Source organism: Lampetra planeri, unplaced genomic scaffold, assembly GCF_965212315.1.
Source record: "Lampetra planeri unplaced genomic scaffold, kcLamPlan1.2.h2 scaffold_118, whole genome shotgun sequence".
Taxonomy (NCBI): Eukaryota; Metazoa; Chordata; class Hyperoartia; order Petromyzontiformes; family Petromyzontidae; genus Lampetra; species Lampetra planeri.
This window is the reverse complement of record NW_027613893.1, coordinates 181805-196859: the sequence shown is the minus strand read 5'-3', so window position 1 is coordinate 196859 and position 15055 is coordinate 181805. Positions and strand designations below refer to the sequence as shown.

Genomic DNA, 15055 nt, shown 5'->3' with positions numbered 1-15055 from the left:
TTTGGAGTTCGTTCAATTTTATTTGATCAATAATCGTCGACCAACTGCTGGATGAAGGCCATCCAAAGAGTGAGTGACTGAGTGAGTGTGTGGGTTGGTGAGTGGGTGTGTGGGTTGGTGAGTGGGTGTGTGGGTTGGTGAGTGGGTGAATGAGTGAGTAGGTTGGCGACTGGGTGTGTGACTGAGTGGGTGGGTGACTGGGTGAATGGGTGACTGACTGACTGGGTGAGTGACAGTGACTGAGTGAGTGACTGAGTGGGTGAGTGACTGGGTGACTGAGTGAGATAGTGAGTGAGTGACGGAGTGGGTGAATGGGTGAGTGACTGACTGGGTGAGTGACTGGGTGACTGACTGGGTGACTGACTGAGTGACTGAGATGGTGACCGAGTAAGTGACTGGGTGAGCGACTGAGTGACTGATTGACTGAGTGGGTGACTGAGTGACTGGGCGAGTGACTGAGTGAGCGAGCTCCGCTCATGTAGATTTCTGTTTGCGCTGCTTCTTCTCCTGCTTGCGCTGCTGCTGCTGCTGTTGCCGCTTCCTCTGCCCGCCGCCCTTGCGCCCTCCCCTCCCAGCTGCCCTCAGCGCCACGATCTCTTGCACCTTGCGCTTAGCATAGCTGCCAGGGGCACACACACACAGACACAGATAAAGATCCCCCGTGTAGCCCCAGCAGATTGTCGGGGCAAGTGCTGTTAGTAGCAAGCAGCACTTGCACACATGTAGTGCAGTGCCAACCCCTACAGGAGAGGGTGTGTGTGTGGGTGTCGTCGAGGGATGAGGTTACTCTAAGGCTGTGGCAACTCCGGTTGACCCGGGAAGGACACGTGACCGGTCACGTCTCCGGCTACCCGTACCCGTTTGCGACCCTGGTGCGGCCGGGTACGGGTAGGCCGTGAGTCACTGGCGAGTCACCGTGTGTCACTCATTTCCCAACGTCTTGTCTCTTCTCACAATTCAAGTGCCTAGAATCAACCCACCCGCGCCTGCAACGTGGCTTCATCTCAGAGGTCGCAAACGGGTACCCGATACCCGTAACCTACCCGATACCCGGCCGGGTACAGGTAGGGTACGGATACGGCCGGGTACGGGTAGCCGTTTGCGACCCTGGTGCGGCCGGGTACGGGTAAGGAATCAAAACCCGTTTGCGACCTCTGGGGGCTGGCCACCGTCACCTGGTTGGAACCCAGATCCTTCTAGAGGATTCTGGAAGAGGATACGAGACGGGTTTGCCCCAGGAGATTCCTGGGGGGTTGCAGTTCATCTGGGAAGAAACGCTTCGTCGAGGATCTACGTTCGACGGGTCTCCAACACGTAGACCTGGAGCTGTAGTAGCAGTTAAGTTGGAAGTAGTGCAGCTACTAGCCTGGTGATTTAAAGCTTTCGTGACTGCAGGGATTCATCTTCTTGGTTCTTTCGGTAAAGTCACGTAGAAGGGAAATAATAAAATAATAAAAATAAAACATTACATAATACAATAATCTTCTAGGTTCTTTCGGTAAAGTCACGTAGAAGGGAAATAATAAAAATCAAACATAATAAAATAATTATCACGACGTTTCGGCCACAACGCAAGCAGCCGTCCTCAGGTGAAGAACAGGTCTGTCGGAAAGGCAGCATCTGAATGAGACGCTGTCTTTCCGACAGACCTGTTCTTCACCTGAGGACGGCTGCTTGCGTTGTGGCCGAAACGTCGTGAGAATTGTATTTTATAATGTTTGATTTTTATTATTTTATTATTTCCCTTCTACGTGACTTTACCGAAAGCACCAAGAAGATGAATCCCTGCAGTCACGAAAGCTTTTAATCGAAATAAAATACAATTCTCACAATTGTATTTTATTATGTTTGAGAATTGTATTTTATTATGTTTTATTTTTGTATTTTATGATGTTATGTTATTATTTATTTTATTATTTCCCTTCTACGTGACTTTACCGAAAGAACCAAGAAGCTACTAGCCTGGTGGTCACGACCACAGGTTCTCATTCTGTTGAGGGGAAAGTTACCCGCCCCCCCCCCCCCCCCCCCGAGTGTTGGACTTGAATAAATGTGTTGGACTCAAAGTCTACGTCGTCTGTGACTCAATTGAACCCAATACACACACACACAGATCCCCCGTATAGCCTTAACGGGCTGTAGGGGCAAGTGCTGTTTCATAGCGAGTAGCAGCAGCAGCGGCGATGAAGGCCACTGGCACTGTGGCACACACGAGGGGGTGGGTGGTGAGCACCATCACCACCACCACCACCACCGTCACCACCACCACCACCGTCACCACCACCACCGTCACCACCACCGTCACTACCACCACCACCACCGTCACCACCGGCCTCCCCACCTGCGCAGCGTGGCGTCCGCCAGCAGCTCCTCCACCAGCGTGCGCTTGCGCTGGCGACGCGGGACCCTCGCGTGGAAGAAGTCGATCGGGTTGTCCACCACCCGTGCCAGCTGGGGGGGGGGGGTGGGACACGGAGGGGAGGAGGGGGTGGGACACGGATGGGGGGGTGGGACACGGATGGGGGGGTGGGACACGGAGGGGGGGGGTGGGACACGGGGGTGGTGACCAACGCAAACACGGTTCACGGTTAAAAAAAAAAAGTAAAAAAATAAGTTTTTCCACTGCCTCATCAGAACCAGGCCAGCACGGTTTGCAAGCGGTGGTGTTTTTCCACTGCCTCATCAGAACCAGGCCAGCACGGTTTGCAAGCGGTGGTGTTTTTCCACTGCCCCAAATAGAACCAGGCCAGCACGGTTTGCAAGCGGGTGGTGTTTTTCCACTGCCCCAAATAGAACCAGGCCATGTGTGTGTTTAACCACTACACAAAGATCACACAAAGATCCCCCGTATAGCCTTAACAGACTGTAGGGGCAAGTGCTGTTAGCGAGCACCTATGAAGGCCGGAACGGCACACGAGGGGGTGGGTGGCCAGCACCACGCCCGACCGCCTTTGTCTCCCCAGTGGCGATGTTTACGCACCGCACCAGGTACTCATTTGAGGCCAAGTCGACCTAGGGGAGGCCCAGGACCGGTTCAGATAATCGTCACTGGTGTTTGCCGTGAGCGGGAATCGAACCCGGGTCGCCGGGTTCGTAGCGCAGCGCGCTAACCACTACACTACCGTTCCCCCTAACCACTACAAAGACAAAGATCCCCCATTTAGCCTTAACAGACTGTAGGGGCAAGTGCTGTTAGCGAGCACCTATAAAGGCCTGCACGGCACACGAGGGGGTGGGTGGCCAGCACCACGCCCGGCCGCCTTTGTCTCCCTAGCGGCGATGTTTTCACATCGCACCAGGTACTCATGAGGCTGAGTCGACCTAGGGGAGGCCCAGGACCGGTTTAGATAATCGTCACTGGGTGTTGGCCGTGAGCGGGAATCGAACCCAGGTCGCCAGGTTCGTAGCGCAGCGCGCTAACCGCTACACCACCGCTCCCCACTACACACACACAGACACACACAGACATGGACACACACACAGACACACACAGACACACACAGACACACACACAGACACACACACACACAGTCATACACAGACACACACACAGTCACACACAGACACACACACACAGTCACAGACACACACAGTTACACACACACACACAGACACACACACACAGTCACACACAGTCACACACACACACACAGTCACACACAGTCACACACACACACACAGTCACACTCACACCCACACACAGACACACAGACACAGTCGCACGCTCGCCCTGCCGAGTTCACCTGGAAGTGAGTGGGCGCGCCCTCGCGGTCGGCCTTCTTGTAGAAGCGTTTGGCGTCCGCTGCCCCGCGCAGACGGAGAGCCGTGAAGCCCTGCGCCACCTCGGGTGTCACCTCCGGCGCCGTCATGCCGAACCAGCCGGCGCCCGCCGTTGCCTGGCGCAGCTCCTGCGAGGAGGGAGGGGAGCGGGGCGTAGTATAGTATCGTAATTCATCTTCTTGGTGGTGTTTTTCCACTGCCGCATCAGAACCAGGCCAGCACGGTTTACAAGCGGTGGTGTTTTTCCACTGCCGCATCAGAACCAGGCCAGCACGGTTTACAAGCGGTGGTGTTTTTCCACTGCCGCATCAGAACCAGGCCAGCACGGTTACAAGCGGATGGTGTTTTTCCACTGCCGCATCAGAACCAGGCCAGCACGGTTACAAGCGGATGGTGTTTTTCCACTGCTGCATCAGAACCAGGCCAGCACGGTTACAAGCGGATGGTGTTTTTCCACTGCTGCATCAGAACCAGGCCAGCACGGTTACAAGCGGATGGTGTTTTTCCACTGCTGCATCAGAACCAGGCCAGCACGGTTTACAAGCGGTGGTGTTTTTCCACTGCTGCATCAGAACCAGGCCAGCACGGTTACAAGCGGATGGTGTTTTTCCACTGCTGCATCAGAACCAGGCCAGCACGGTTACAAGCGGTGGTGTTTTTCCACTGCCGCATCAGAACCAGGCCAGCACGGTTACAAGCAGTGGTGTTTTTCCACTGCCGCATCAGAACCAGGCCAGCACGGTTACAAGCGGATGGTGTTTTTCCACTGCCGCATCAGAACCAGGCCAGCACGGTTACAAGCGGTGGTGTTTTTCCACTGCTGCATCAGAACCAGGCCAGCACGGTTTGCAAGCGGTGGTGTTTTTCCACTGCCGCATCAGAACCAGGCCAGCACGGTTACAAGCGGTGGTGTTTTTCCACTGCCGCATCAGAACCAGGCCAGCACGGTTTACAAGCGGGTGGTGTTTTTCCACTGCCGCATCAGAACCAGGCCAGCACGGTTTACAAGCGGGTGGTGTTTTTCCACTGCTGCATCAGAACCAGGCCAGCACGGTTACAAGCGGGTGGTGTTTTTCCACTGCTGCATCAGAACCAGGCCAGCACGGTTACAAGCGGTGGTGTTTTTCCACTGCCGCATCAGAACCAGGCCAGCACGGTTTACAAGCGGGTGGTGTTTTTCCACTGCCGCATCAGAACCAGGCCAGCACGGTTTACAAGCGGGTGGTGTTTTTCCACTGCCGCATCAGAACCAGGCCAGCACGGTTTACAAGCGGTGGTGTTTTTCCACTGCTGCATCAGAACCAGGCCAGCACGGTTTGCAAGCGGTGGTGTTTTTCCACTGCCGCATCAGAACCAGGCCAGCACGGTTACAAGCGGTGGTGTTTTTCCACTGCTGCATCAGAACCAGGCCAGCACGGTTAACAAGCGGTGGTGTTTTTCCACTGCCGCATCAGAACCAGGCCAGCACGGTTTGCAAGCGGTGGTGTTTTTCCACTGCTGCATCAGAACCAGGCCAGCACGGTTTGCAAGCGGTGGTGTTTTTCCACTGCTGCATCAGAACCAGGCCAGCACGGTTACAAGCGGTGGTGTTTTTCCACTGCCGCATCAGAACCAGGCCAGCACGGTTTGCAAGCGGATGGTGTTTTTCCACTGCCGCATCAGAACCAGGCCAGCACGGTTACAAGCGGTGGTGTTTTTCCACTGCTGCATCAGAACCAGGCCAGCACGGTTTGCAAGCGGTGGTGTTTTTCCACTGCTGCATCAGAACCAGGCCAGCACGGTTACAAGCGGTGGTGTTTTTCCACTGCTGCATCAGAACCAGGCCAGCACGGTTACAAGCGGTGGTGTTTTTCCACTGCCGCATCAGAACCAGGCCAGCACGGTTTACAAGCGGTGGTGTTTTTCCACTGCTGCATCAGAACCAGGCCAGCACGGTTTACAAGCGGTGGTGTTTTTCCACTGCTGCATCAGAACCAGGCCAGCACGGTTTGCAAGCGGTGGTGTTTTTCCACTGCTGCATCAGAACCAGGCCAGCACGGTTACAAGCGGTGGTGTTTTTTCCACTGCCGCATCAGAACCAGGCCAGCACGGTTTGCAAGCGGTGGTGTTTTTCCACTGCTGCATCAGAACCAGGCCAGCACGGTTTGCAAGCGGTGGTGTTTTTCCACTGCTGCATCAGAACCAGGCCAGCACGGTTACAAGCGGTGGTGTTTTTCCACTGCCGCATCAGAACCAGGCCAGCACGGTTACAAGCGGTGGTGTTTTTCCACTGCTGCATCAGAACCAGGCCAGCACGGTTTGCAAGCGGTGGTGTTTTTCCACTGCTGCATCAGAACCAGGCCAGCACGGTTTGCAAGCGGTGGTGTTTTTCCACTGCCGCATCAGAACCAGGCCAGCACGGTTTGCAATCGGTGGTGTTTTTCCACTGCCGCAAATAGTCGCGTGACTTTACCGAAAGAACCAAGAAGATGAATCCCTGCAGTCACGAAAGAAGCTTTAAATCGAAATTTAGTATCGTGATTGTATAGTGAATACTCTGAGGTTTTTTTCGGTAAAGTCACCACGTAGGTAAAACATTTAAATTAATAAAAGTTAAATAAAACAAATTTAAAAATTCACGACGTTTCGGAGGCAACACAAGCCTCCGTCTTCAGGTGGAACCGTCACAGCCACGACAGAAAGAACCAAGAAGATGAGTGGGGCGTAGTTGGGGTGCGCATGCAACCACACACAAACCTACAACAACAACAACAACCGCCATTCGCCACTAAGTGGCGGTGACGTCACCACGACGCTTGTGCCAGGCCATACCTACATACACACGTACACCTACACGCATACCTGCATACACACGTGTGTGTAGGTGTGTGTGTGTAGGTGTGGCACCTGGGTCTGCCCCGTGACCTCCTGTCAGCGGGCGTTCGACACTTCACGTGGCCTCAGGGTGCACATGGCCTGGCACAAGCGTCGTGGTGACGTCACCGCCACTTAGTGGCGAATGGCGGTTGTTGTTGTGTAGGTGTGTGTGTGACTGTGTGTATGTGTGTATGTGTATGTGTGTAACTGTATATATGTGTGTATGTGTGTGTGTGTGTGTATATATGTATGTGTATATATGTGTGTATGTGTGCGTGTATATGTGTATATGTGTGTATGTGTGTGTGTGTGTGTATATATGTATGTATATATGTGTGTATGTGTATATGTGTATATGTGTGCGTGTGTGCGTGTGTGCGTGTGCGCGTGTGCGCGTGTGCACGTGTGCGCGTGTGCGCGTGCGCGTGTGCGCGCGTGCGCGCGTGTGCGCGTGTGCGTGTGTGCGCGTGTGCGCGTGTGCGCGTGTGCGTGTGTGCGCGTGTGCGCGTGTGCGCGTGTGTGCGCGTGTGCGCGTGTGCGTGTGTGCGTGTGTGCGTGTGCGCGTGTGCGCGTGTGCATGTGTGCGCGTGTGCGTGTGCGCGTGTGTGCGCGTGTGCGCGTGTGCGCGTGTGCGCGTGTGTGCGTGTGTGCGCGTGTGCGCGTGTGCGTGTGTGCGTGTGTGCGTGTGTGCGTGTGTGCGTGTGCTCACCCTCCGCTTCTTCTTCGCTTGCCGCTCCCCGGCCGCCATCGGCAGCGACGGACGCTTCTCCACTCCACCGGCCAAGATGCTGTGAGACAACAACTGCAGGGACAGCGAGCCTCGGTCAGGCTCAGTGTGGCTCAGTCTGGCTCCTACTGAACCCTGTGGGAGCCTCAGTCTGGCTCAGTGAGACTCCTACTGAACCCTGTGGGAGCCTTAGTCTGGCTCAGTGAGACTCCTACTAAACCCTGTGGGAGCCTCAGTCTGGCTCAGTCTGGCTCAGTCTGGCTCCTACTGAACCCTGTGGGAGCCTGAGTCTGGCTCAGTGAGACTCCTACTGAACCCTGTGGGAGCCTCAGTCTGGCTCAGTCTGGCTCCTACTGAACCCTGTGGGAGCCTCAGTCTGGCTCAGTCTGGCTCCTACTGAACCCTGTGGGAGCCTCAGTCTGGCTCAGTGAGCCTCCTACTGAACCCTGGGAAGGCGAGCCCAAAGTAGCCTGGGGCTTACAGCTTCCCACACCTCACCGCCACGCTCCCACGCCCCCTTCATTCTTTTGTTCAGAAGAAGAGCCACTCCCTGTTGTTTGGCAGTCTCCTGCCCCGAGTGGAGGACTGTCCACCCCTCATGGTGGCAGGAGCCAGAGCCGGTCCACCGGACCTCCTGAATGCCACAGAGATCCAGGCGGTACCGGTCCAGCTCCCGACAGAGGAGTGGCAGCCTCTCCTCCGCAGTGAGCGTTCGAACATTCCACGTGGCCATCCGCAATGGTTTTTCGTTGTTTCTGGAGGAGCCCCGAGGGTGAAGATTCAATCTTCTGGCTCCGCCAAATGGGGTTTGGCCAGGAGACGTCATAAAAGCCTGACCCCCCGGGGCCTCTGGCACAAGCTTGTTAATTATATTTTTCCCTCGTGGTTTAGCGGTAATTAATTGAAGGTGGAGGGGTTACCAGCCGCTCGCACCCGTCCAGAGCCCCCGTTTAGCCACTGTGGTGGTCACAGACGCCATGAGGGGAGAGGCCAATGGGCATTGGTCCTCCCCACACAGCAATGTCCACGACAGTGTTGCCCGTCCGGCACCGCGAGACAGAAACACACACACACACAGACACAGACACACACACAGACACACACACAGAGACACACACACACAGACACACACACACACAGACACACACACAGACACACACACACAGACACACACAGAGACACACACACATAGACACACACACACAACAACCGCCATTTGCCACTAAGTGGCGGTGACGTCACCACGACGCTTGTGCCAGGCCAAGTGCACCTTGAGGCCACGTGAAGTGTCGAACGCCCGCTGGCAGGAGGTTACGGGGCAGACCCAACAGGTGCCATGGGTCGACTGACCGAGATGACCAAGACGACTGGCTGATACACCACCTTTGCCCCCTACTGTACCAACTTGCTGTGCTTTAGCCACCCGGCGCTCCGCTCGTTGTTGTGAGCGTCGCTCCTCCGCCCTCCGTTGTTGTTGGAGGGCGACTGCCTCCAACTGCCCAGTAGCGTCCTTCACGAGCCTCCGCCACTGAGGCCGATCTTGACACCGCTGGTACCAGTCATCGGCAAGTCCACTCAGCTCCAAGTCCTCCTGTATCACATCACTCCATCTCCTCTCTAGCCTGTGCCGCGCCCGTTTAGCCCCCTCGATCCGGCTGAACAAAAGCTATTTAGGCATGCGGTGGCTGGGCATGCGGGCTACGTGACCCAGCCAACGCAGCCTTGCCTGCCGGAGGAGCTCACCGATGGGACTTTGCCCAGATCTTTCAAGGATTTGTGAGCTCCTCACACAATCCAGCCTGGTTAAACCCAGGATGGATCGTAGGCAGGCCAGCCTAAATGTTTCCAACCGGCGAAGATGCTCCATTAAGGGGGTCCACGTTTCGCAAGCGTAGAGAAGGGAGGGAATGACCGTGGCCGAGAAGACCTGAAGCTTCGTGCGGAGCGACAGACCAGGTAGCTTCCACACAGCGTTACGCAACCGATGAAAAGATATTGCCGCTCGACTGATTCGGAGTGAGACCTTTGCTGTTAAACTGGAGCCGGTCATAAGCACACTGCCCAGGTATGGGAAACTCTCCACTCTCTCCACAACTGCCCCATCACCGATTGGGAGTTGTGGGGGTGGAGTGTCCAATGGTACAAAATACCCAGGCAGGTGCTTAGTTTTGGTGGGGCTGATGGTAAGGCCCCACCTCTTAGTGGCACGCTCCAGTCTCAGCAGCAGCGTCTCCAACTCCTCTTCTGAATGAGCAGCTATTACCAAATCATCGGCATACATAACGTGGTTGACCAATAGGGAGCCATCCCTTGATCGCACCCGGGCGTCGATCAGCCTCCCATTATATCTGTACCAAATGGAAATTCCCCCGGTACAGCTATTGAAGGCTTCACGAACTACTTAGTCGAAATAGATGTTAAATAATGTGGGAGCCAGAGGACATCCCTGTCGCACCCCAAAGGTGTACAGGGAAAGGCTCCGACTCCCGGCCACGTAGTTTTACCCGGGCCGGCTCACCATCATGAAGGTCCTTAATGATCGTGAGCAGAGGGTCAGGGACTCCGAAAGCACGAAGAACAACCCAGAGCCCAGTCCTACTGATGGTATCATAGGCCTTGACCAGGTCAATAAAGCAGAGATGCAGGTCTTGTTGGAATTCCCTACACCTCTGCTGTAGCAGATGGACAGAAAATATGGCATCTGTGCAGGACCCGCCCTTTCCTGAAACCGCATTGGGGCTCCGCAAGCCTCTCCTCAGCATGCCTAGCAAGGCGATGTTGAATAATCCTTGCCAGGACCTTTCCCGGCACACACACACAGACACACACAGACACACACACACACACAGAGACACACAGACACACACACACACACACAGACACACACAGACACACACACACACACAGACACACACAGACACACACAGACACACACACACACACACAGACACACACACACACACAGACACACACAGACACACACAGACACACACACACACAGAGACACTCACCGAGTCTGTGAGTGCCGGGCCCACTCTGTGTTGGCTGTAGGCTGCCCCCAGGTAGGATCCTCCGTACTTCAACAGCTCCACGCCAGGGTCCAGGCTACGAACGACACAGACACAGATCCCCGTGTCGCCTGTGACAGACTGTCGCTGCTCATAGTGAGAAGCACCTCCTCCTCCCCCCCCCTCCTCCTCCCCCCTTCCCCCTCCCCTCCCCCCCTTCCCCCTCCCCACCACCTCACCTCTGCCCCCCTCCTCCCCACCCCCCTCCCCCCCCTCCTCCCCCCCCCCCTCACCTCTGCTCCTCCTCCCCCCACCTTCCTCCCCCCCTCCTCCCCATCCTTCTCCTCCCCCCCCCCTCCCTCGTCCTCCCCCCCCTCCTCCCTCTTCCCCCTCCCCTTTTCCCCCTCCTCATTTTGCCCCTCCCCCCTCCTCCTCCCCCCCCCCTCCCACCACCTCACCTCTGCTCCTCCCCCCCCCTCCCCCCCCTCACCTCTGCTCCTCCCCCCCCCCCTCCTCTCCCCCTCCCCCCCTCCCCCCCCCCCTCACCTCCCTCCTCTCCCCCTCCTCCCCCCTCCCCCCCCTCACCTCTGCTCCTTGACCTTCTTCTTCTTCTGCTTCATGCCCGTGCTCATGAAGGCCGCCCTCTCCCTCAGCAGCCTCCTCACCTCCTCCTCCACCCCCCTCTGCCCCCCCACCCCCTCCTCCTCGGTGACGTCACCGCCGACGACGATGACGTCACCGCCACGGCCGCCATGGCCGGGCGTGCGGTCGATGACGAACGTCGCTCGTTCCGCGTCGACAAGCTCCTCATGGCGGCCGTCGTCGGCGGTGGGGGCGGGAACTCCGGCCTCCGATGAGGTGAGGCCCACGTCGTCATCGTCGTCGTTATCATCGTTATCATCATCGTCGTCGTAATCATCATCGTCGTCGTCATCGTCGCCCAGCAGTTTCAAGCCCTTGGCCTTCTTCCGCGTCCCGACCTTCGGCCGCGATGTCTTCCTCTGCACCTCCTCATCACCATCATCATCGTCATCATCATCGTCGTTATCATCATCGTCGTCGTCACCGTCGTCATCACCGTCGTCATCACCGTCGTCATCACCGTCGTCATCGTCGTCGCCCTTGACCTTCAAACTCTTGACCTTCCGCGTCCCGACCTTCGGCCCCGATGTCTTCATTTGCACCTCCTCCACCCCCTCACCATCATCACCATCATCACCATCATCATTACCATCATCGTCGTCATCGTCACTCTTGACCTTCAAACTCTTGACCTTCCACGTCCCGACCTTCGGCCGCGATGTCTTCATCTGCACCTCCTCCACCCCCCTCACCATCATCACCATCATCACCATCATCATCATCGTCGTCATCACCATCACCATCATCATCGTCATCACCATCATCGTCGTCGTCATCATCGTCACCCTTGACCTTCAAACTCTTGACCTTCCACGTCCCGACCTTCGGCCGCGATGTCTTCATCTGCACCTCCTCCACCCCCTCACCATCATCACCGTCATCACCGTCATCATCGTCATCATCGTCATCACCATCATCGTCATCACCATCGTCGTCACCGTCGTCATCATCGTCACGGGCTTCGAGGGGCTCCGATGGCTTCGTCCTCGCTGGGAGTTTCTTGGCTTTGAGCTTTGCCGCCATCTTGCTGCTCACCCCCCTGCTCACCCCCCTGTTCACCCCCCTGCTCACCACCCTGCTCACCACCCTGCTCACCACCTTGCTCACCACCCTGCTCACCACCCTGCTCACCTCCCTGCTCACCACCCTGCTCACCTCCCTGCTCACCTCCCTCACCTCCACCGCTTCCAAAGCAGCTCGGTCGGCACGGGGGGACGACTGCGGTGAGTGGAACGATGGGGGGGGGGGGGCAGGAGAGGGGCATTAACTGGTGTACCCATCTCCCACTCGCTCGCCCGTCCACTAGCTCACCCGTCCACTCACTCACTCGTCCACTCACTCACCCCGCTCGCTCACTCACTCACTCACTCGCCCACTCACTCACTCGTTCAATCACTCACTCACTCGTCCACTCACTCACTCACTCGTCCACCCACTCACTCATCCACCCACTCACTCACTCGCTCATCCACCCACCCACTCACTCGCTCATCCACCCACCCACTCACTCGCTCATCCACCCACTCACTCACTCACTCATCCACCCACTCACTCATCCACCCACTCACTCACTCACTCATCCACCCACTCACTCATCCACCCACTCACTCATCCACCCACTCACTCACTCGCTCATTCACCCACTCACTCATCCACCCACTCACTCATCCATCCACCCACTCACTCATCCACCCACTCACTCATCCACCCACTCACTCACTCGCTCATTCACCCACTCACTCATCCACCCACTCACTCATCCACCCACTCACTCATCCACCCACTCACTCACTCGCTCATTCACCCACTCACTCATCCACCCACTCACTCATCCATCCACCCACTCACTCATCCACCCACTCACTCATCCACCCACTCACTCACTCATCCACCCACTCACTCGCTCATTCACCCACTCACTCATCCACCCACTCACTCATCCATCCACCCACCCACTCACTCGCTCATCCATCCATCCACCCACTCGCTCATTCACCCACCCACTCACTCGCTCATTCACCCACTCACTCATCCATCCACCCACTCACTCGCTCATTCACCCACTCACTCATCCATCCACCCACTCACTCGCTCATTCACCCACCCACTCACTCGCTCATTCACCCACTCACTCATCCATCCACCCACTCACTCGCTCATTCACCCACTCACTCATCCATCCACCCACTCACTCGCTCATTCACCCACCCACTCACTCGCTCATTCACCCACTCACTCATCCACCCACTCACCCACTCACTCATCCACTCACTCATCCACCCACTCACTCATCCACTCACTCATTCATCCACTACACACTACACTCTTACATACTACACATTTTACACTACACACTTTACTATACACTACACTATACACTACACTATACACTACACTATACAGTACACTACACACTACACTATACTACACACTACACTATACACTACTACATTATGCACTACACTACACTACTACACAATACACTACACTATACACTACACACGCACTACACTACTATACACTACACACACTATACACACTACATTACTATACACTACACACTACTACACACTACACTATACTATACACTACTACATTATGCACTACACACTACACTATACACTACTACACAATACACTACACTATACACTACACACGCACTACACTACTATACACTACACACACTATACACTACTATACACTACACTATACACTACACTACTACATTATGCACTACACTACACACTACACTATTATACAATACACTATACACTACACTATTATACAATACACTACACTATACACTACACACGCACTACACTACTATACACTACACACACTATACACACTACATTACTATACACTATACACACTACACTACACACTACTATACACTACACACTACTATACACTACTATACACACACAGTGCAAGCACATACAATACACGTACAGTACGCACTGTCAGCACTGTACACACTACGTACAGTACACGTCGCTTGCACTGTACGTACAGTACGCACGCGCACAAAAATCACCGAATTCACGCTCTCGACTCGCCTTGTGGCGAGACGGCGTCTCCGCCGCCACGACTCCAACTTCGCCTCCAACTCCAACTCCTCCTGCTGCTGCCGCTCCGTCTCCTCCTCCTGCTCCATCTCCTCCTGCCGCTCCATCTCCACGCGACTGCGCGCGCGTGACCACCATGGCGCTCGACCCGCGTGGGGAGATCAACAGCGCCGCCACCACCACCAACAACAACAACACCACCACCACCAAGGCTACCACCACCACCACCACCAACAGCACCACCACCAACAACACCACCAACAACAAGGCTACCACCACCACCAACAGCACCACCAACAACACCAACAACACCAACACGCGGCACCACCACCACGTGCGAGGCTGTTGGGCAGGCGGTGATTTCACTTTTTTCCGGTGGCGACGTCACTTCCGTCCTCGCCCGGTCGTGAACCCTCACGCCGCCGTGACGTCACGTCTCCAGCTTCCGGTCGAGAGGAGTGCGCGATGACGTCACTTTCGCCCCCCTTTCCCACCCCCCTACCCCCCCCCCCGTGACCCCCCCCGTGACCCCCGCATGCCCCCCCCCCTCCACCACGGCGTCAACTTTTTTAATTGCCACTGCGTGACGTCACGTCACCACTTCCGTTTTCCTATCTACGCGTCACTTCCGTCCTATCCCCCACCATCACTTGACGACCGCCGCCGTTACCATGACGCCAGTGTCGTATTGCCGCTGCGTGACGTCACGCCCCCACTTCCGTTTCCCCAGTAAACGTCATTTCCGCCTTACCCCCCCCCACCACGACCACTGCCCATGACAACAATGGCTGACGCCGTTGCTATGACGTAAACATTTTGGATTGCCTTGCTACGTGACGTCACGTACCTACTTCCGTTACCCCGCCATCGTCACTTCCGTTCTGCCTCCCGAGACAAGTCGCCGTTGGTCCCCTGGCGGCCGCCGCCGTTGCCATGACGCCAGTGTCGAGTTGCCGCTGCGTGACGTCACGCCC

The 15055-nt window shown here is 56.0% G+C and overlaps 1 protein-coding gene and 1 long non-coding RNA gene across 2 annotated transcripts; both read right to left on the bottom strand.

The window, feature by feature from the left end:
- Positions 1-12179, bottom strand: DNTTIP2 (deoxynucleotidyltransferase terminal interacting protein 2). The gene is made up of 6 exons (XM_078621811.1): positions 10957-12179; positions 10375-10468; positions 7346-7438; positions 3744-3908; positions 2342-2451; positions 1-619 (listed from the first exon to the last, which is right to left on the bottom strand). Exons 1-6 carry the CDS (start codon positions 11790-11792, stop codon positions 475-477), a joined length of 1443 nt encoding a protein of 480 aa, XP_078477937.1. The 5' UTR covers positions 11793-12179; the 3' UTR covers positions 1-474.
- A 16-nt stretch (positions 12180-12195) lies between these two features.
- LOC144738823 (uncharacterized) lies at positions 12196-14452 on the bottom strand. The gene is made up of 2 exons (XR_013589317.1): positions 14073-14452; positions 12196-12231 (listed from the first exon to the last, which is right to left on the bottom strand). It is a non-coding gene; the product is annotated as an uncharacterized LOC144738823 (long non-coding RNA).
- Positions 14453-15055: the final 603 nt, after the last annotated feature.